Below are 22706 nucleotides of genomic sequence, written 5' to 3'. Positions count from 1 at the left end.
CATGCCCAACTAATTTTTAATTTTTTTAATTTTTTTTTTTTTTTGTAGAGACAGAGTCTCACTACGCTGCCTAGGATGGTCTTGGACTCCTGGGCTAAAGCAATCCTCTTGCCTCGGCCTCCCAAAGTGTTGGAATTACAGGCGTGAACTACCGTGTTCAGCCTTTTTTTCATAGCAGTTTTATTAAGTTGTATTTGCCATACCACCCAATGTATTCATTTAAGCACCTGATTCAGTGGTTTTTCATGTATTCATGGAGTTATGCAGCCACAATCTTAGCGCATTTTCATTACCCCAAAAAGAAACTGTACCCATTATGCACCCCGTTCCCTTCCTCTGGCCCTGGCAACCACGAGTCTACTCTCTGTCTTCATGGATTTGCCTATTCTCGATGTTTCATTGGGATGAAATCACACAGTGTATGGCTTCCCACACTTTACTGTGCTGTTTTCAAGGTTTATCTATGTGTCGGGTGCAGCCATCCCTTGGTATCCACAGGGATTGGACCCAGGAGCCTGCACCAATCCCCTGCAGGAATGCCTGTGTCCCACAGTCCCCTCTGCAAAACTCACTGATACGAAGAGTCGGCCCTCTGTATCCATGGGCTTCAGATCCCGCGATTACTGTATCTTCTATCTGTGTGCAGTTGAATCTGTGGGTGTAGAATCCACAGATACAGGGAGTGGCTGTAGCTCATCCCTTTGTATGGTCAGAGAGTGTTCCGTAGCGGGGATGGACGCGTTGTGTTTATTCACTCATCCACTGATGGGCATCAGGAATGTTTCCACTTTCTGTCTATCATGAACAATTCTGCTACAAACATACATGTACTTGTGTTGGAGGGGACACATTTTCATTTCTCTTGGGTGTGTCTATCCAGGAGTGGAATTGGCTGGGTCTTATGGTAACTCTGTTAGCCGTTTTTTGCTTTTTGTTTGTTCGTTTGTTTTTTGAGACAGAGTTTCGCCCTTGCTGTGAACTACCATAGGCTGGAGTGCAATGGCGCAATCCCAGCTCACCACAACCTCTGTCTCGTAGGTTCAAGCGAGTCTCCTGTCTCAGCCTCCCGAGTAACTGGGATTACAGGCACCCACCACCATGCCCAGCTAATTTTTGTATTTTTAGTAGAGACAGGGTTTCATCATATTGGTCTGGCTGGTCTCGAACTCCTGACCTCAGGTGATCCACCTGCCTCAGCCTCCCAAAGTGCTGGGATTACAGGTGTGAGCCACCGTGCCTGGCTCTGTTTAGCCTTTGAGGAGCTGCCAGAGCGTTTGCCACACGGCTGCACCATGGTAGTTTCCAGGCAGCCGGGTTTGAGGATCCCGGTTTCTCACCCCTCACCAGCACCTGTTGCCAATGGTCGTTTTGCTTCTCGCCATCCTCGTGGGAGTGAGGGTGGCCTCACTGTGGTTTTGACATGCGTTTCTGTGGCTGATGGAGTCCTGCTTGTCTGTTGGTCCCAGGGACCCAGAGGGTTTCCGTGAAGCTGGGAGTCATTGTGTCTTGAATCTCCATTGCCAGGCCAGCAGGGCGAGCCCCTACCCCAGAGTGAAGGTGGACTTTGCCCTCTCGTGCCACGAGGACTTGCTGGCACCCGTCTCTGAGCCCATCGAGTGGAAATACCACAGCCCTGAGGAGGAGATAAGGTGTGTGGCCCCTGACCCCTGGGAGGGACCTGGCGTCCGTGTGGCCACGCCTCTGGGGTGGGGACTCCTGGAGGTCACGCAGTGGGTTTTCAGAACCTGCCTGGGTGGGGACTTGGCAGGAGGCAACTGTGCCTCTCCTGGGTTGAGGGCATGGATGCTAGAGCCAGACCTCCTGGGTGTGACCCCCAGCCCTGCTGCTTCCCTGTGCTGTGACCTTGGGCCCCAAGGTGCTGTCCGTTCTGTGGCTCAGTGTCCCCATTTTAAAATGAGGACGATGATAATACCCACGTCCCAGGGCTGTCTTCGGAATCACATGCATCCCTTCTCACGAGGTGCCTAAAGCAGAGACGGGCGTCCTGAGAGCCCAGCGTTGACTCTGGCACTGCAGCCTCCTGGGGCCTGCTTGGGTGGGTTGTCGGGTGCTGTGGGCAGGGGCCGCCGCCTCCGGGCTCCATGTTCTGATTGCCCTGCAGCCTTGGACCTGCCTGCTGGCTCTGGGATTTTTTAAGACGAAGCGAACAGGTAAGACTTCCAGTTTCTAGTGAGCCCACTTTGCTTGTTCTGCTGGTTGGTCTGGTTTTATTCTGGGGCAGGGTAGGGATTTTTTTTTTCTTTTAATGCAAACAACAAAAAGCATTTCATCACTCTGCCTCCATGGGGAGCTTAGTCTGCGCTAGCCAGAGGCAAGGTGGGCACAATGGCTGGGGTCAGCTCCACCTTTGGAGGCGCAGCGGAACCCAGCCCGTCAGCGTTCAGGGTCACCCTCACCATCTCGCCAGCATTGTAATCACGCATATCTGCAGTTCATCGGTGGAGTCAGCCTCTGACACGCCCCCACAGTGAAGCGTCTTTTTTCCCTCTGAAAAATCCATTCATCCTGCCACGTGTGGGTATTTGTCCTGACTCCATGGAAAGTGCCGACACCCATGTGCATAGCTGTGGACACCTCCTTGAGGTCTGTGGGTGGAGCTTGGCTGATCCATGGGCATGCCGCTTCTCTGAGGCTCTGCTCACACTGTGTTTGGTTGGTCCATTCCAGGCAGGGTTTTTGCTGCCCTTGAGTGGTGGGGTGGACAGCGCAGCCACCGCCTGCCTCATCTACTCCATGTGCTGCCAGGTCTGCGAGGCCGTGAGGAGCGGAAGTAGGTGACATCTGTTGGCTTGAGGGAGGCTCCAGGGTCCAGCCCTTGGGCTGCCTGAGTCAGGGACCCAGGAGGGGGCAGAGGAAACACCCGTGCCATGGACATCCGGGTGAAGGGGGCTTTGTGGCCATGCACAAATGTCACAGCGTCACATCCCAGTCCTGCAGCCAAGGCAGCAAGGCCATCAGCAGCTTCCTGGGGCTTTGGGCCCATGTGGCTGAGTCTCCAGAGCTGTACCTGCCTGCTCTGTGCATGGTGTGGCCTGGTGGAAAGAACACAGGTGTCGGAGGTTCACATCCTCCCCCATGTGATATGGTATCGGACATCACCTTAGCATATGCAGCAGAACAGGGGTGATGATGCCCGTCAGATGGGGCTGTGGGCTATAGCGTGGGCTGGCGCTGCACAGGCACCTGGGGGCGTAGACTGGGGTGGAGCTGCACGGGCACCTGGGGGTGTAGACTGGGGTGGAGCCGCACGGGCACCTGGGATTGTAGACCGGGGTGGAGCCGCACGGGCACCTGGGGGTGTAGACCGGGGTGGAGCCGCACGGGCACCTGGGGGTGTAGACCGGGGTGGAGGCGCACGGGCACCTGGGGGTGTAGACTGGGGTGGAGCCACACAGGCATCTGGGGGCGTAGACTGGGGTGCAGCTGCATGGGCATCTGGGGGCGTAGACTGGGGTGGAGCTGCGTGGGCATCTGGGGGCATAGACTGGGGTGGAACTATGTAGGCACCCCACACACTCAGGTGACTTCCACCCAGTCTGTCCTGGCGGTTTTCAGATGAGGAAGTGCTGGCTGATGTCCGCACCATCGTGAACCAGATCAGCTACACCCCCCAGGATCCCCGAGACCTCTGTGGACGCATACTGACCACCTGCTACATGGCCAGCAAGAACTCCTCCCAAGAGACGTGCACCCGAGCCAGAGAGTTGGCCCAGCAGATTGGAAGGTAGGGTTGGTCCCTGGTGTTGGGCATGGCAGGTGGCTGACAGAGCTCAGAGTCGCTGGAAGCTCCGCCTGTGAGTGCATTGGTGACTGGCTTCATTCATTCCGCATCGTGTCATCCACAATGTGGATTAACGTGTCAGTGCTCCGTCCCTTTTTGTGGGTGAATAATATTCCACTGTACAGATAGACCAGTTTGTTTCTCCAGTCATCAGCAATTGTTTAAATGTGCATCTAGGAGCTTATCAGGGCTCCACTTTCTCTTGGTTTGAGCCAGATTTCAGGGAAGCTGTGTATGAGTCCTCCCTATCTGACCCACCCCAGTCTCAGATGGTGCCTGCGATTTCCACCCTTCCGTCCCCTCACTCCTTGCGTTCCCAGTGCAGGCTGCAGGTCATGTGTGCTCACTGGGGTGTGCAGCAGATCCTGGAAGTTGCCTGTGGGCTGGCTCTTACCCCTCCTCCTTTCCCTTCCCCCACCCTCACTGCCTCTTCCATGGGCAGTTCTCTACGTGAGGACAGTGGAGGGGGAGGGCACCTTTCCGGAGAAGAGAGACTGGGTTCCATCTAGAATGTTCCATCCGTAATGGCTCCTAGGAGAAAATGAGCAGCTCCCCATCCTGTTTGTTGAGCTCAGCTAAAAGCTGTCCCCCTGCCCTCCAGTGATTGTCCTCCTAGATATGTACTCAGAGGAATCAGAAGCAAGGACCCGAACAGATACTTGTTCAGGAAAGTCCATAGGAGCACTATTTGCAGAAGCCAAGAGGTAGGGACAACCCAAGGTCCATCTCAGATGAACGGAGGAAGAAACTGTGGTCCATTCACATGGTGGAATATTATTCACCCACGAAAAGGAGTGCAGCACAATCACATGACACAGGAGAAACCTTGAAGACGTAGTGCGGATGAAGGGAGTGGAGCCAGCCACACCAGGCCACATGGTGTTTGATTCCATTTCCATTCCATTTCTACACAATGTCCAGAACAGGCCACAGCATAGAGAGAGAGGGTGTCTGTCACTCTCTGCATCTGTCACTGTCACAGCTGTCAGAGCTGGAGGAGGAGGGAGTGGGGACAGACTGCCAGTGGGATGGGGTTTCCTTCTCTGGTGATGGGAAGTTCTGAGCTGGATGGTGGTGATGGCTGCGCAGCACTGTGGATTGCTAAACACCACAAATCATACACTTTAAACGGGTTACAATGGTCAGTTTTAGGTCATCAGGGCTTCACCGCACATGCGCGCACACATGCACACACGTGCACACGCTGCCTTCAATGCCTACCCTTCTCCTTCCAGCCACCACATCAGTCTCAACATCGATCCAGCCGTGAAGGCCGTCATGGGCATCTTCAGCCTGGTGACGGGGAAGAGCCCTCTATTCGCAGCTCATGGAGGAAGCAGCAGGGAAAACCTGGCGCTGCAAAATGTGCAGGTGCCCCCGCCTGGGCCGGCGTCCCCTGGGGGTGGGAGTGCAGGGAGCCCTGGGATGGCTGGTGCAGGATGTGCAGGTGACCCCGCCTGGGCTGTCATCCCCTGGGGGTGGGGGTGCAGGGAGCCCTGGGACAATCACTACAGGATGTGCAGGTGCCCCCACCCGGGCCGTCGTCACCATGAAGGTCATGGCACAGGTTACCTAGGGATAGCCAGTGCTGGGGTCACAGCTTGTATGCCTCACTGAAGACATCAGTCATGCAGCCTTGTTAACAAGGAGGGGGGTCTGCGTGTGTGTTGGTGCATGAGCATGTGATGTGTAAGAGCAAGAGCAGGGGTGTATGGATGTGCATGCTTGAGTGTGTGCATGAGCGTGAGTGCAAGAGCAAGAGGGTGTGTCTGAGCTTGAGTGTGAGCCTGAGCGTGAGCCTGAGTGTGAGCCTGAGCGTGAGAGGTTACATGAGTGTATGAGAGTACAAGAGTGTGAATGTGAGTATGCACAAGAGTGGGTGTGCTTGTGAGTGTTTGTGCACAAGCATGTGTGAGTGTGTGGGTGTGCGAGTGAGTGTGCACAAACGTGAGTGCACAATTGTGTGCATGGGTGCATCTGCATGAGTGAGTGCACGAGCAGCCTGTGAGCGTGTGGGTGGGTGGGTGTGCATGAGTGTGAGAGTGCACATGACTGTGTGTGTGTGAGTGTGTGTCTCTTTAATCCTCAGGGAACAGCCCAGACGTTGTCTGCCTCCTGGGCTACTGCACTTGACTGGCTGCTCCATGATGGGCGGAGGAGAAGAGAGGCTGGGGGCTCCAGCTGCTGGGATCTGTCGTGTCTCTCTCTGTCCCCTTTCTGCTGTGCCTGGGTGGCTTCTCCCCTCCTGCCAGTGGTAAAAGGATGGAAATGCAGTTGCCAAGCTTTCTCCCAGGGACCCCACGACTCAGTCCTGCCACCGATGCTCCCTCTGCCCTCCCGGGCTCTGGGTGCTCCCATCTTTGAAGGCAAGGCACCACTGGGCTTGTGTGAGCCTTGTGGAGGTGGGATCACCCCGAGAGGAAGGCCTCGGGACACTGTGGGACTCTGAGACTCTGATGTTCCCAGAACACTACAGAGCTCCTAAGCTATTTTAATTTTCTTGTTTTCAAGAGTTTGTGGGTGTGTGTCTCCCCCATGTTCCTTTGCAAGGGAACTGGTTATTTCCTCTGTTGTGTTGTCCAGGCTCGAATACGGATGGTCCTCGCCTATCTGTTCGCTCAGCTGAGCCTCTGGTCTCGGGGCGTCCGCGGTGGGCTCCTCGTGCTGGGATCTGCCAACGTGGATGAGAGGTGTGTGTGGCCCAGTGGCACATGGTGGTGGGCCCCTGAACCTCTCAGGTCTCTGAAGGTGACACGCTGTGAGATTCTATCATCCTGTGCCTCTCATGGTGGGTTTGGTTCCTGGAACGACATCATTCCTCTAGAATTTCACCCAACCCGAGTGGCAGAGCAGATGAGCATCGCGTTTCTGCAGGTGGCTCTGGGTGCTCACCACTTTCATCAGCCTTGTGGTTCTTCATCTCTACTGCACCTCAAATTCATCTTCCCACCACCCTCTGCCATGGTCAGGCTCCCCTCTTCCTTCTAGGCTGTTCCACTGCGTCTTAAGTCATTCCTTTGCAGCTAGTTTTTACCTCCAAACCAGAGTTCATTTTTTATGTGGACTGAAAATACTCCCCTTCTCATATTCAACAAAACTCAGAGCCTCCCTGTTGTTTTCCAGATAAAATTCAAGCTGCCCCTCAAGCCCAGCAGTGGAGGCTGCTAGAAATTCTTTTCCAGCCTTGGTTTCCCCACTTCCCTTAGGTGAGCCTCTGCCCCTCTCAGCTCATCTGTGCTGTTCTTAGATACTCCTTAGGAGCAGAGGGATTTCAAAAACTATTTGTCATTTATTCATTTGTTTGTCTATGCATCCATCTAACCATCCATCAGTTGGGCCATCCATCTATCCACCCATCCATCCATCTGTCCATTCATCTATCCATCTATGCATCCACCCATCCATATACCCACTCACCTGTCCATTCATCCACCCATCTGTCTGTCCATCCATTCATCCATCCATCCATCCACCCACCCACCCATCTGTCTGTCCATCCACCCACCTATGACCCATCTATTCATCCATCCACCCACCCACTCACCCACTCATCTATCCTTTCATTCACCCATCTGTCTGTCTATGCATTCATCCATCCATCTGTCTGTCTATGCATTCATCCATCCATCCATCTACCCACACATCCTTCCACCCATCTGTCCCTCCATGCATTCATCCACCCACCCACCTATCCATTTACCCACCCATGTGTCTGTCCATCCACCCATCTGTCCGTCTATCCACTCATCTATCCATGTATTCATTCACCATTTCATCTGTCCACCAGCCCATCCATCCACCCATCTCTCCCTTTGTCCATCCATCCACCCATCTGTCCACATTTCCTTCCTTCCATCCATCTATCCCTCTCTTTTTTCTATGGTGTGAGTGTCTTCTTTTTTTTTTTGAGACGGAGTCTCACTTTGTCCCCCAGGCTGGGGTGCAGTGGCGTGATCTCGGCTCACTGCAAGCTCCGCCTCCAGGGTTCACACCATTCTCCTGCCTCAGCCTCCCGAGTAGCTGAGACTACAGGCGCCCACCACCAAGCCCGGCTAATTTTTTTTGTATTTTTAGTAGAGACGGGGTTTCACCGTGTTAGCCAGGATGGTCTCGATCTCCTGACCTCGTGATCTGCCCACCTCGGCCTCCCAAAGAGTATGAGTGTCTTAATCACTCTGCGTCCTTACCTGTCTGCAGATGTGTTCTCTCTTAAAACTTATTTTTTACTCTTAAATCCTATTTTATTTTTCTAATTACAGAAATTTGAAATTAACACCTGATACTGTGTAAAAATTTTCATCCTCGTGCATATTTTGACCATTGCTTTTCTGGTGCCTCTGGTGCCTTTGTAAGGGACTGATTTTGCAGGAGGGGTGTGTTGGCTGGTGTGTATTCTGAGCTCTGGTGTAGTTGAGGAGATTGATGTTTGCTTTGGCTCTGCATTGCTTTTGTAGATGAGGAAGAATTTGATCTGTTATAAAATTGTGTTGTAAGAGTTCCCCCTCACAAGTCTTATCCATCATTTTCTAGTATTTAAAATGTTAACAAAGAAACAAGTATTTTTTCCAGGGTGGGATTGGGTTCTGGGAGCTGGAAGGTCTCTAGATGCCATTTAGAAAATAAACAAATGTGCCTGGCGCGGCGGCTCACGCCTGTAATCCCAGCACTTTTGGAGGCCGAGGCAGGTGGATCACAAGGTCAGGAGATGGAGACCATCCTGGCTAACACAGTGAAACCCTGTCTCTACTAAAAATACAAAAACTTAGCCGGGCGTGGTGGCGGGCGGCTGTAGTCCCAGCTACTCAGGAGGCTGAGGCAGGAGAATGGCGTGAACCCGGGAGGCGGAGCTTGCAGTGAGCCGAGATCGCGTCACTGCACTCCAGCCTGGGTGACAGAGCGAGACTCCATCTCAGAAAAAAAAGAAAAGAAAAGAAACAAACATGATCCCTCAGCTGTGGGACACAGGGCTCTGTGGCTGCGGACACTCCCCTTGTGATGTTGTAGTGAAGCCCTTCTCTCTGTTTCCCATGCTGCATCTCCCTCTGCCGCCTTCTTCTCACTGGTCACAGCCAGTCCTTCTCTTCCTCTGCGTTCTGGTGAGAATCTCAAGTGTGTAGTGTTGATTTTTTTAAATTTCCCTGTAATTCTGTTGTTGAATTGCATCTGATTCTAGTTCAGTTACATCCCTGTCTGCTCATCAGGGGCCTGTTGGACACCTGTCCTCCATCAGGCTTTCTTCCCAGTGGTGTGAATGAGTCAGAAACAATTCCTGTTCTCTGCAAGTGGGAGGAGACAGTGATAGCCCAGCAGATAACATGTGTATTGTAGGAAACATCTGCCCAGAGAGCTCAAGGAGGGGAAGGGAGAGCTGGGAGTTTGTAAGCAGCTTGCCCAGGGAGGGCCCTACTGAGAAGTGGGTTTCATAAAGGCCTGTGGGAGGCAAGAGTGGGTGGAGAAGAGCCTGTGAAGGCCTGAGTCGTGACTCCCCCAGGACTGAGAGCCCGTCATTGTCTCCCTGAAAGGCCTGGTCTTGAGTGGGGACTGGAAGACCCGCAGAGCTGTTTTGGAAAGTGTGCGGTGTGTGAGGCAGGGGGAGGTGTGAGAAGTCAGAGACAGCTGTTTCCAGAAATTTCACTTTGAAGGGGAGGGGAGGCCCAGGATAGGCGCTGCAGAGATCACTGGGGACAGGAAAAGGAGTTTGCTTTATTATTAGAGACAGGTCTTGCTCTGTCACCCAGGCTGGAGTGCAGTGGCACCGTCACAGCTCACTGCAGCTTCGACCTCCTGGGCTCAAACAGTCCTCCCACCTTAGCCTCCCAAGTAGCTGGGACTGTAGGCACGCACCACTACGCCTTTTTTTTTTGTTTCTGCTCTGTTGCCCAGACTGGCCTCCATTTGTTTTCTTGCCTTAAGATGCTGTCAAGAAAAGACCAGTAGAGAGGGAGTGGACTTGCTGGTGCGGGACAGTGGGGATGTTGCTGGCGAGGAGATGAGAGCAGGTGACCAGGCAGGAGGGTGGTTTGCTGGGGACCCGGCCAGTGCACCCACAGCAGCAGGAGGCGTGGGTTTAGAGGCAGGCCCAGGAGAAGATTCCAGAGACAGCAGGAGGGGAGAGGAGAGTGAAGCCAGCCCTGCGGGGTTAAGTTGGGGTCAGCACGGAAATGCAGAGCTGAGAGGCTGTGTTGAAGGTAGGCTTCTAACAACATGATTTCGGCTGATGGAAGTGACCAGCCTGGGGGAATGCATTTAGAAAATAAACACACCAAATAAAGAGTGCGAGAGGAGCGGACAGCTGCTGGAGCTCCGTGGTCCTGTATTGAAATTTATGGCCACACCTGTTGCTGGCTTCAGAGTCTCACCAATCCACCAAATCAGTCTTGATTTCACCAGAAAAAGTCTGCCTCAATTTTCCCCCTATAACCGTGCCTCCCCATCCCCATGGTCCCCACCTCCCGGCCGGAGTTTCCTTCCACCAAGACGAGGCAGCATCCTGGCCCCACGGGTCTGCAGGTTGAGCTGAGCTCTGCACTGCGGGATTTCCCCTGGCTGTGCTCTCTGAGTCAGCCCAGGCAGATTTCCCCAGTCCTTGGCAGTTACTGGGGATGGAAGAGAAAAAGTGGTAAGATGGAGACTGTCAACTCCCCTGGCCTGTCTGGTCCATATCCCAGCTCCTGCTAAAGGACACTTGGATGGGACAGGACAGGGAGCGATGGGGTGACTGGGGCAGCCCTCACTGAAGGCAGCACAGGGTCTCACCTGTCCCTCTGTTGGGACCCTGGGGATCTCACACCCCCAACATTGCACCACAGTGAGGATCAGGAGGGGTGAGAGGGCATGGAGGTGTGAGTTTGGGAGTGTCAAGAAATGCGTCTGGTGGGATAGGCAGAGGCCAGCCTGGAAGGCCTTGCAAGGTCAAGGGCACCGCTGAGGGGATTCAGACAGTGGAAGGGCCTGGCCTGGCCTGGTGTGGAGGAGATGGGTGGTCAGCCGGGAGTCCCGTGGAGAACCTGGAGGCCTGCGCCAGTGTTGGCAGCCGGGTGGGGTGGAGAAGGACGGCTGTAACCCAGGACCACAAAGTTAGTGCCTTCAACAACACACATTTATGGTCCCTCAGTTCTGTAGGATGCACGTCCAGTATGGGTCCCCAGGCTCTGGAGTCCCGCCTTCTTTGGCTCACGACCCCTCCTCCGTCTTCACCACCAGCGGCCTCGAGTCTCTGCCTTTCCCTGCAGTCAGGGCTCCCTCGACTCTCACTTTCACCCCCTTCTTTTAAGGACTCCTGTGATTGCATTTCGGGCCCGCCCTGCAATCCAGCATCACCCCCACATCTCAAGTCCCCAGCTGAGTCCATCTGCAAAGTCCCTTTTGCCCTGCGAGGTGACAGAGTCACAGGTTCTGGGGATTAGGACGTGGGCACCTTAGTGAGCGATGGATTCTTCTGCCGACCACAGGCCTCAGAGTTGACAGGCAGGGGAGGGGCCCGGCTGCCTGGGCAGCAGAGTGTCCACGTGTGTTGGGTCTCTGCTTACTCCCGACGTCCCAAGACCTCTGTCCCTCAGCTCTGTTCAGACAGCTGCTCCCAGCTCCATGCTGGTGACCCCCGAAACCTGCCTGCCATCCCCGACGTCTCCTCTGGTGCACTCAAAGGCCCTCCTGGGTCCTCTGCAGCCTCTGCCACCTTTGCGGGTTGCTCTGGGACTTCTCCGGGACCCTTGAATTTGCCACACTTCTGGCTTCATGGCCCCTGGAAGAAGCGACTCCCTGGCTGGCCAGGGTTGATGGAGTCTGCGGCCCCTCGGGAACCCGCGCTCTCTCTCCCTCTCCCCGCAGTCTCCTGGGCTACCTGACCAAGTACGACTGCTCCAGTGCGGACATCAACCCCATAGGCGGGATCAGCAAGACGGACCTGAGGGCCTTCGTCCAGTTCTGCATCAAGCGCTTCCAGCTTCCTGCCCTGCAGAGGTGAGTGTGCTCACGGGCTGTGGCTCCGCAGCCACGGGGCTCCTCTCCCAGCACGGCCCCGGCCACGCTGGCCCACGCTCAGGCTCCTTCATAGCTCCTGTTGCCTGCTGAAAAGTCCTGCCCCTGAGCTGGCACTTGAGGCCTGCGACCAAGCCTCCCTTTCTTCCTGTGGTGCCTCCACAGCCCCCCAGCTCCGGCCAGATCACGAAGCTGTGGCCTCCTCCCTTCCCCGCCGTCCCGGCCTCCCTTCCCCGCCGTCCCCGCCTCCCTTCCCCGCCGTCCCCGCCTCCCTTCCCCGCCGTCCCCGCCTCCCTTCCCCGCCGTCCCCATGCCAAGGCTTGGCGGCCCGAGGCTCGCCACATCTGAGCAGAGCACCTGTGCTTTGGATCAGTGCCCGGACCTTTCCTCGGCCTTTGCCGAGGTTCCCTGCCACGGGAATGTGTTTTCTTTTTTGCTTATCCTCACTGGAGTGACTGTGCCCCCCAGGGGACATCAGGCAACGTCTGCAGACATGCTTAGTCAGCTTCGCCACACGGGGTGTGCTGGGCATTAGCAGGTAGAGGCCAGGTGCTCCTCAGTGTCGTGCAGCGCACAGGCCATTGACATTCCCTACAGCACAGTCCCCTCGACCCGGTGTGGACGGTGCCCGGTGGACTGGCCCTGCACTGTGCCTCCATCTCTGCCTCTCCTCCTGGGGTCATGAGGCCACACCAGTGCCCACACTCCTCAGCCTAGGGTGCTCACCCCGGCTGGAAAGCCCAGCACCGCAAGCCTTGGTGACGTTCTGCCCATGGTGAACGGCGTGGCCGGCGCCAGCGTACTCGGGAAACTTAGTCTGGGGATTCTCTCCCAGAGCTTACACCACCCTCGCAGCTGCACTGACCGACCTCTGTGTGTTCTCGCCGCAGCATCCTGTCGGCGCCCGCCACGGCAGAGCTGGAGCCCTTGGCTGATGGACAGGTGTCCCAGACCGACGAGGTAATGGCGGTGGCTTTGCCACGCCACTTCCTGCCCCCTCCCCACCTCCTGCGTGGTAGTGCTGGCTCTTCCTACCTCACTGCTGACCCCAGGAGCTGTGCTCCATCGCTGTCACTGGGTCCCTGGCCTGGGTGCTCAGGGCTCAGTGTCAGTGACATCGCTGGCCTTTGACAACTTAAATAAGTAAGACATTCCGTGTCCCATGTTCATGGATCAGAAGAGTTCTCTGTAATGTTTGTAACATTTGCACCCCTGTTGTAAATGCAGGATTTATTTCTGGACACTCAATTCTGTTCCACAGATCTTTTCTTTTTTCCTTATGCTGGTCCCACGCTGTCCTGATTATTATAACTTTGTAGGAAGGATTTTGGCTACTCTGAGCCTCTTGAATATCCATATGAATTTTGAGATCAGCTTGTCAATCTCTGGAGAAAAAAAAAAAAGCTTTTGCATTTTGATGGGGACTGCATGACACTGTAGATCAGTTTGGAGTTTGGGGAGTTTTGCCATCTTAATCATAAGAACTCCTCTGATCCATGAACATGGGACACGGAATGTCTTACTTATTTAAGTTGTCTCTAATTTTTTTTTTTTTTTTTTAGACAATGTCTCACTCTGTTGCCCAGGCTGGAGTTGCAGTGGCACAATCTCAGCTCACTGCAACCTCCGCCTCCCTGGCTCAAGCGATTCTCCACTTCAATTCACTTCCTCATGGTTGGCGCCCCAGAAGGGGGATGACATGGTGGGAGAGGAGGGAGAGCAGATGGCGGGCGGAGGAACGCAAGTCCCTCGCAGGCAGGAGGGGTGTCTGTGCTTGTGCTTTAGAGCGACGTAGGAGGAGAATCGCCCTCAACTCCTCCACTGCATGCTGGCCCTTCATGAGGAGGCCCAGGCTGTGGTTTGTAGCTTAGTGGATGCTGGGGGAAGTGGCTGTGGGCTTTTTATGATAAAATCCATGACACTCCAGCCTCTTAGGTCACAAGGACTTGCTGCTATAATTTCTTCCAAGCGTTTTCTAGTTTTCGTCCTTGCATTTAGGTCTGTGACCTAGTTGAGTTACTTTTGTGTGTGGTATGAGGAAGGGGTTCAGTTTCATTCCTTTGCATGTGAATATCCAGTGGTCCCAGCACCATTTGCTGAAAGGATTATTCTTTCCCCCATTGACGTATCTTGGCACCCTTGTTGTAAATGTAGGATTTATTTCTGGACACTTAATTCTGTTCCATAGATCTTATGCTGTTTTTCCTTATGCTGGTCTCATGCTGTCCTGATTATTATAACTTTGTAGGAAGGATTTTGGCTACTCTGAGCCTCTTGAATATCCATATGAATTTTGAGATCAGCTTGTCAATCTCTGGAGAAAAAAAAAGCTTGTGCATTTTGATGGGGACTGCATGACACTGTAGATCAGTTTGGAGTTTGGGGAGTTTTGCCATCTTAATCATAAGAACTCTTCTGATCCATGAACATGGGACACGGAATGTCTTACTTATTAAGTTGTCTCTAATTTTTCTTTCTTTTTTTTTTTTTTTTTTAAGACAGTGTCTCACTCTGTTGCCAGGCTGTAGTTGCAGTGGCACAATCTCAGCTCACTGCAACCTCCGCCTCCCTGGCTCAAGCAATTCTCCTGCCTCAGCCTCTGGAGTAGCTGGGATTATGGGCGTGCATCACCACGCCTCGCTAAGTTTTTTGTATTTGTGGTAGAGATGGGGTTCCACCATGTTGGCCAGAACATGAGGCCTCGAACTCCTGGCCTCAAGTAACCCGCCCGCCTCGGCCTCCCAAAGTGCTGGGATTACAGGAGCGAGCCACTGCACCCAGCCTCTAATGTCTTTCAACAGTGTTTTCTCTAGTTTTCAGAATTTAAGGTCGCACTTCTTTTGCCAAATGTATTTCAAAATATTTTATTGTTTTTGATACTCTGGTGAATGGAATTGTTTTATTAATTTCATGTGTAGATTGTTCATTGCTAGTTTATAGAGAAACACCATTGATTTTTGCATATTGACCGTACACCCCGCACCTTGTTGAGCTCATGTATTAGTGCTCAGAGCTTTTTAGTAACCTCCTTAAGATTCCGATTTACAGGGTCATGCCATCGCAGCTAGAGAGAATTTCTGCCAGGCCTGATGATCCTAACCCAGGGCAGACCCAGGCTGATGGATGTGATTGTGTTCTAGTTTTTCAAAAAAAATGTTAAAAAGCAAAATTAAAAAATCATTTTTTTAATAGAAAAAAGCTTATAGAATAAGAAAAAATATTTTTATAATTAGATCCGTGACCCTCCAACTTCCTTAGGTCACAAGGATTTGCTCCTACAATTTCTTCCAAGAGTTTTATAGTTTCAGTTCTTACATTTAGGTCTGTGAGCCAGTTGAGTTAATTTTTGTATGTGGCAGCTGACAATGTATTTGTGTTTTAAGCTCTTATGATAAGAGTCAAAAAATTTTTTTAATTAAAAAGTTTATAAGGTAAGGCCAAGCACGGTGGCGCATGCCTGTAATTCCAGCACTTTGGGAGGCTGAGGTGGGCGAATCACTGAGGTCAGGAGTTCCAAGACCAGCCTGGCCAACATGGTGAAACCCCATCTCTACCAAAAAAATACAAACCAAACAAACAAAAACAAAAGAAATTTATAAGGTATAAAAGTTGCAATAAGCTAAGGTTAATTTATTATTGAAGGAAGAAAAATATATTTGTATTAATTGACTGTAGCCTGAGTTTACAGTGCTTGGAAAGCCCACAGTAGCACAGTAGCATCCCAGGCCTTCCCATTCACCCACCAGTCACTCCCTGACTCACCCAGAGCGGCTTCCAGTCCTGCAAGCTCCAGTCCTGGGAAGTGCCCTATGCAGGTGTCCCATCTTTTATCCTTTCTACTGTATTGTTACCATCCCTTTTCTACATTTAGATACATGAATACTTAGCATTGTGTTAGACTGGCCCAGAGTATTCAGTACAGCAACATGCTGTGCGCGTGTGTAGCCTAGGAGCTCAGGCTGTACCATGGAGCATAGGTGCATAGGAGGCTAGGCCATCTGGATGTGTGTAAGTGCCTTGAGGATGTTCACACGACGCAATGGCCTGGCCGTGTGTTTCTCAGAACATATACCTGTCATAAGTGATGTGTGCCTGTCTTTCTTGATGATCTTTTGTTTCTTTTGATTTCTTTTGATCATTGATTTCTTTTGTTTTGTTTTGTTTTGTTTTTGAGATGGAGTTTTGCTCTTGTTGCCCAGGCTGGCTGGAGTGCAGCGGCGCAATCTCGGCTCACTGCAACCTCCGCCTCCCGGGTTCAAGCAAGCAATTCTCCTGCCTCAGCCTCCCGAGTAGCTGGGATTTACAGGCATGCGCCTCCACGCCCAGCTAATTTTGTATTTTTAGTAGAGACGGGGTTTTTCCATGTTGGTCAGGCTGGTGTCGAACTCCCGACCTCAGGTGATCCACCCACCTCGGCCTCCCAAAGTGCTGGGACTACAGGCGTGAGCCACCACGTCTGGCCGATCCATTGATTTCTATAAGGTCAGTAAGGTGTCTGTCTTTCATTACTGATTTTAGTTGAGTCTTCACTCTTTTTTCTTGGTCATTTTAGCTAAAGGTTTGTCAATTTTTTTTTTAATCTTTCCAAGCATAACTTTTTGTTTTGTTGATTTTCTCTATTGTCTTTCATTAATTTCCCTCTGATCTCTGTCATTTCCTTCCTTGTGCTGGCTTTGGGCTTCATTCGCTCTTCTTTTTCTAGTATCTCAAGGTGGAAAGTTAGGTTATTGATTTGAGATCTTTTTTCTTTTTTAAGGTAGGTGTTTATAGCTACAAATTTCCCTCCTAGCACTGCATTCAGTGCCACCCACATGTTTTGGTCTGTTGTGTCTTCATTTCATTTATCAAAGTATTGTCTGATTCCCTTGGTGACTTCCTTCTTGATCTATTGATTATTTAGGAGTATGCTCTTTAATTTCCACGTATCCATGAATTTCCAAAATTTCTGTTACTGAATTTGTACTTTTATTCCATTGTGGTGAGAAAGCAACTTTGTATGACTTCAACATTTAAAGCTGTCTGAGGCTTCTCTCGTGGCCCAGCAGATGGTCTGACCTGGGAAGCATCCCGTGTGCCCTTGGGAGGAAGGTGGGTTCCGCCGCCGCCGGGTGCAGTGCCCTGCAGGCGTGTGCCAGGCCTCCCTGGTTGACAGAGTTGTTCGTATCTTCTGTTTCCTTGTTGATTTTTCATCTTAGTTGTTCTGTCCATTATTGAAAGTGGGGTATTGAAGTCTCCAGCTATTAGTGTTGAATTGAAGGAATTAAATGTTACACTGGAAAATGCTCACTTCATGGGAAAGAAACCAGTGAAGCAGCCGCTTGTGCACAACCCGTCAGGTGCTGGGGACTCCGTGGTGAGCAACACAGATGTGGCCACTGCAGTGAAAACACTGAGAGTCCCCTGCAGGGACAGACAAGAAGGCCCAGCGATGGCTCTGGCCACACTGTCTGGTGATGGCGCTGGGGTGTGGGAGCAATCGAGAGGGAATCGGAGCAGGTCTTGAACAATGGAAAGGGCCTGGGTTGTATGAGGCTCGGGGTAAAATCGGCTCCTCTGAGCCTGGCTTGAAGCATTTGTTGCCTGGCGCTGTGACAGTGATACCAGCGGCACCCCGTGGCCTCCAACATGGCCCAGATTTCAGTGAGCCCCCGGCCTCCTTCTTCTCTGAGTCCTCCACACTTCAGGGCATGGGCTCAGGAGGACAGCAGACAGGCTGCATCTGCTCCATGAGCCACGCCTTCCACAGATGATTTGTGGAGCTACTGTCACTAATGACCCAGTGGCGTAAAACAACAGGAATTGCTTCCCTCACAGTTCCAGAGGCCAGGGTCTGAAATCAAGGTGTTGGCAGAGTCCTGGTCCTTCCGAAGGCTCTGGGGCAGTGGTCCCTGGTCTTCTTGACACCAGGGACTGGTTTCGTGGAAGACAATGTTTTCCACAAACAGAGGGCGGGAGATGGCTTTGGGATGAAGCTGTTCCACCTCAGATCATCAGGTGGTAGATTCTCATAAGGAGCGTGCAACCCAGATCCCTCGCTTGTGCAGTCCACAACAGGGCTCGCGCTCCTGTGAGAATCTATGCCACCGAGGATCTGACGGGAGGCGGAGTCCAGGCAGTAATGCTCGCTCACCTCCTGCTCTGCAATCCAGATCCTGACAGGCCAGGGACCGGTACCTGTCCATGGCCTGAGGGTTGGTGACCCCTGCCCTAGGGAATCCTTTCTTGCCTCTTGCGTCTTCTGGGGACTCCAGGTGTTCCTTGGCTTGTGGCTGCGTCGCTCCATCCTTTGCTTCTTTCTTCCCGCGGCTTACTCCCTTTCTCCACGTGTCCTCCTGGCCCTCATAAGGGAAGTCATTGAATGCAGGGCCCACCCCACATTCAGAGTCATCTCACCTTCAGATTCTTTACTTAATTACATCTGCAAAGACGTTTTATCTTTTTCTCTTTTTCTTCTTTTTCTTTCTTTCTTTTTTTTTTTTTTTTTAGAGACAGGGTCTGGCTCTGTCACCCAGGCTGGAGTGCAGAGCTGCGATCTCTGCTCACTGCAGCATTGATGACCCGGGCTCAGGTGATCCTCCCACCTGAGCCCCCCAAGTAGCTGGGACTGCAGGTGCACACACCACCACACCCGGCTAGTTTTTTTTTAAATTTGTTTTAGATACAAGGTCTTGCCATGTTGCCCAGGCTGGCCTTAAACCCCTGGGCTCAAGCAGTCCTCCCACCTTGGCCTCCCGAAGTGCTGGGATTACAAGTGTGAGCCACTATGCCCAGCCTACACTCTTTTTCCAAATAAAGTCACATCCCCAGGAACTGGGCCTTCTCACATGAGCGCTCTTGATGAGCCACAGTTCACCCATTATGGTCCTCCAAACCAAATGCCTGGTTCTTCGTCGCTGTTTTCCAAATGCTGCCTCCTTACTGGCTGACCAGTGTTGGGGAGTAAAGCCCACCTCTGCTCCTGTCTCTCTGGGAAAGTATCGCCTCCTTGGTCTCTGGTTCCCATCTCCAAAAGAAGCTTTAGGCTTTCCCCACACTGTGACTTGCTGTCACTGTGGAATGGATTTTTGTTGCACACAGGAAGATATGGGGATGACGTATGCGGAGCTCTCGGTCTATGGGAAACTCAGGAAGGTGGCCAAGATGGGGCCCTACAGCATGTTCTGCAAACTCCTCGGCATGTGGAGACACATCTGCACCCCGAGACAGGTAAAGCCCACGGGACACATCCCAGAGGGAGGCCAGTTAGGTAATGTCCCCTTTGCAGAGGCTGGGTTGACCTGCAGGAATGAGTAGATAACAGTGTGACCCTAACATAATAAAACCGTGTCTCATACAGTAACACTTTCCAGTTATTTTTACCCACTCTGATCTTCTGCTGGCCCAAAGTTAATCTGAGTGAGACTCACCCACAGCCAGGTAAACATGACATGAAACAAGCCCTCCCTTTTTTTGAGGACAGAATGTAAACTTCAGGGTCAGAATAGTATTGCTTTTCTGCTCGTTGTGAGTCTCGCTGGGGCTGAAGCCCACAAGCATGGTAGTCCCATGGAAGCTCCTGGAAGCCTTGTGAAATAAATCTTCGCAGGATTTATCTCAGATCTCCCAAGGCAGCATGCCGTAGCATCAGAGGCAGGGAGACCCCGTTTTCACAGCATCAAAGGCAGGGGAACCCCGGTTTCATAGCATCAGAGGCAGGGGGACCCCAGTTTCATAGCATCAGAGGCAGGAGGACCCTGGTTTCATAGCTTGGCCAGCGCCCCCGGCCTGAGCATGGGCATCCCCCACACCTGCCATCGGGGAAGGTCCTGTGCAGGAAGTAACCCATTAGCCGTTTGCTTGTGTGATCCAGCATGGGAATTCCGGCCTGGGGTCTCTCCAGTTTTAGTAACATGAAGCTCGTGTGTTGCACGCCCACCAGGTCGCTGACAAAGTGAAGCGGTTTTTCTCCAAGTACTCCATGAACAGACACAAGATGACCACGCTCACACCTGCGTACCACGCCGAGAACTACAGCCCTGAGGACAACAGGTTTGATCTGCGACCATTTCTGTACAACACGAGCTGGCCTTGGCAGTTTCGGTGCATAGAAAATCAGGTAAATCCAGCAGAAATGTTTCTCTCTCTGTGTTTCATGTCTGTAGAAGAAACGTGAGGTTATTTCCATGAAGGACTGAGAAAAACTTTCTTATATACACAGTGACTTTTTTACTGTCCTCCTTCCTGCAAAGGAACAAGTATGTTTAAAGCGTTTTTTAAATTTACTTTTTTGATGTTGACAAATAAAAGTTCTATATATTGATGGTGTCCAACATGACGTTTCGATATGCGTGTCACGGTGGAATGGCTAAGTCAAAAGCTATTTCACATGTGCATGCCTTACCCCACACGCCTATTATTTGTGTGTGGTGAGAGCACTTAAAATCTACTCTGTTAGCAATTTTCCTATATTAACTACAGTCACCATGTCATGCACTGGATCTGTTGAACTTACTTCTTTTGTGGCCTTTGACCAACATCTCCCCACCCACCAGCCCCCGTAGCCACCATCGCACTCTTCCACGAGATCACCTTTTCGAGATTCCACAGACGAATCAGACCATGTGGTATTTGTCTTTCTCTGCCTGGCTTATCTGAGAGGAAGAAGAGGCAGACATGAATGTTTATCAAAGGATGGACTAGGACTGGTGTGACTCATGGAGACTGATTGTTTGTAAAGGCACCATCTTCATGGTTGTTCATGTCCTTCATTGGGAAGGAGCAGGGACACTACATTGAGACTTGACCCATCCTGGATTTTTTGTTTGCATAATTTTCAGGGGAAAGATGATGCAACAGCAAATTACAATTGTTAATGTGATGATTTTTAGTGGTCCCATCTTGCGAATGATAGAGAGGTGACCACAGGAGACCTAAGCACTTGCAAGAAGTAGAAGTGTTAAAGAGCTTTGAAGTTGGGAGTGTTCCAAATGAAGATCGTTAATTCAATTTATATTAAAATCCTAGTTGTTCCATCATTTTTCCTCCCCTAAAATCTTTTTTTTTTTTTTTTATGTTCGTGTAGGGTCATCCATATTGTTGCAAATGGCAGAATTTCCTTCTTTCCTAAGACTGCATAGTTCTCCACTCTGTGTGTGCACCGCACTTTCTCTATCCACTCATCCATCGGTGTGCGCTCAGGCTGATTCCACAGCTGGGCTGTTGGAATGGTGCCGTGGTGAACGTGGGTGTGCAGATGCCTCGTTGGCAGATGAGTTCATTTCCTGTCAGTTATACCCAGTAGTGGGGTGGCTGGATCGTAGGGTAGTTCTATTTGTAATCTTTGGAGGAATCTCTGCACTGCCTTCCACAATGGCTACACTAACTGCCGAGTGTGTTTAGAGTCTGGCGTGCACTCTTTTTGGCTGGGCTCTACTTGCCGGCATTACATAAACTAAAATTAGCAGCTGGACACCCCTCTATGAATATGGTGACAATCACTGTCGTTTCTAAGCAGCCGGGGTATCCAGATGGCGTCATGGCTTCCAACCCACCCTGCTTTCCTTTTCTTTTTCTAATTAATTATTAATAGAATCAAGGAAGGACAATACAATCAATGAAAAAGGTTAGGCCCTTCCCTTTTCCAAAGCCGGGGTGGGAGCCATGACAGAGCAGCTTGGCCTTGGCCTCCCTAGCCCAGGGGATCATCTGATGAGAGGAGAGAGCCGGCCAGTGAGTCACTGTCGACAATGATAAATCAGAGGCCGGCTGCAATAGCTCACGCCTGCCATTCCAGCACTTTGAGAGGATCACCTGACCCGAGGAGTTGGAGACCAGCCTGGGCAGCATGGCAAAACCCCATCTCTACAAAAAATACAACAATTAGCCAAACGTGGTGGTGCACACCTGTGGTTCCCACTACTTGGGAGGCTGAGGAGGGAGAATCACCTGAGCCAAGGAGATAGAGGCTGCAGTGAGCTGTGATCGTGCCACTGCACTCCAGCCTAGGTGACAGAGCCAGAACCTGTCACAAAACAAAATTTAAATTAAAAATTAAAAACAATGATAAATCCTGAGGAGTCTACGCTGAGCTAGAGGACACCTAGTGTCCTTCCAGCACCTGCGAGACCATAGCACAGTGTGATCAGTGCACAGCAGAGGCACACACAGGTGCTGTATGACCACAGAGTGGTCACCTTCTAGTCAGGAAGATGTCTTGAACTCTTCCTTCAGGACATGAGGAAAACCCGCCTCTGCTGAGCTAGAGGACACGAGGTGCCGCTTTATACCTCGTGATCGGTGACAGCATCTCTGAGCAGGTGGCGCGTAAAACGAGGGTGGATCGGTGACAGGAGTTCTACATCTGGGACCGTTGACCCCCTCGAGGGGACATTAGGCGATGACCGGAGATTATTTTGGTTATCACAACTGGGCTGGGGTCTGTGCTCCCAGCATCCCGTGGGTGGAGCCCAGGGATGCTGCTGAATATCCTACCATGTGCAGGACGGGCCCATCCCAACCCCACGCCCAGCAGAGAATTCTTCATTCCACGTGTCGGTGGTACCAAGGTTGAGGAATGCTGACATTTGGGACTAGAAGGCGTTTGGGGCTGCATGGTTGTAAGGAAGAGATACTGTGTCTGGCTGATTTCCGTGGAATGGAACTTGCTGAAAGAGTGACTTAGAGGGTGGAAGGGAGGGCAGGGGTCACAGGGTCTGGAAAGCCAGGTGACTGCTGCCCTATATCCCCTGCTGTGGCTGGATGGAGCCCACGCGCCACACCCAGCCTGGGCTGGATGCCAGCCTGCTCTGCCATCCTTGAGTCCCAATGTCCCTGGGTCACCGGGCAGTGGAGTGGCCAAGCCTCGGGTGACGGGCCCTGTCATTCGGCCACCCAGGGCAGGAGAGGGAGCTGCCCCAGCTCTGGCCTCTGTAGTGGGAGGTGGGGG

General features: G+C 52.0%; 1 protein-coding gene across 4 annotated transcripts in view; it reads left to right on the top strand.

The window, feature by feature from the left end:
• The window catches only part of NADSYN1 (NAD synthetase 1), a 57447-nt gene that overhangs the window by 30399 nt on the left and 4342 nt on the right, over positions 1-22706 (top strand). For 2 of the 4 annotated variants that reach the window (XM_063670707.1, XM_054438120.2), the window contains exons 11-20: positions 1525-1649; positions 2123-2171; positions 2689-2791; positions 3577-3745; positions 5038-5173; positions 6386-6492; positions 11633-11764; positions 12673-12742; positions 18860-18988; positions 19701-19877. In XM_063670707.1, coding sequence (XP_063526777.1) covers positions 1525-1649; positions 2123-2171; positions 2689-2791; positions 3577-3745; positions 5038-5173; positions 6386-6492; positions 11633-11764; positions 12673-12742; positions 18860-18988; positions 19701-19877 — 1197 coding nt within the window. Of the gene's footprint in view, positions 1-1524; positions 1650-2122; positions 2172-2688; positions 2792-3576; positions 3746-5037; positions 5174-6385; positions 6493-11632; positions 11765-12672; positions 12743-18859; positions 18989-19700; positions 20797-22706 lie in introns of those variants that run through there. The other 2 variants (XM_054438122.2, XM_054438119.2) reach the window with 2 other exon arrangements.

Source organism: Pongo pygmaeus, chromosome 9, assembly GCF_028885625.2.
Source record: "Pongo pygmaeus isolate AG05252 chromosome 9, NHGRI_mPonPyg2-v2.0_pri, whole genome shotgun sequence".
Taxonomy (NCBI): Eukaryota; Metazoa; Chordata; class Mammalia; order Primates; family Hominidae; genus Pongo; species Pongo pygmaeus.
This window is presented reverse-complemented; position numbering and strand designations above follow the sequence as displayed.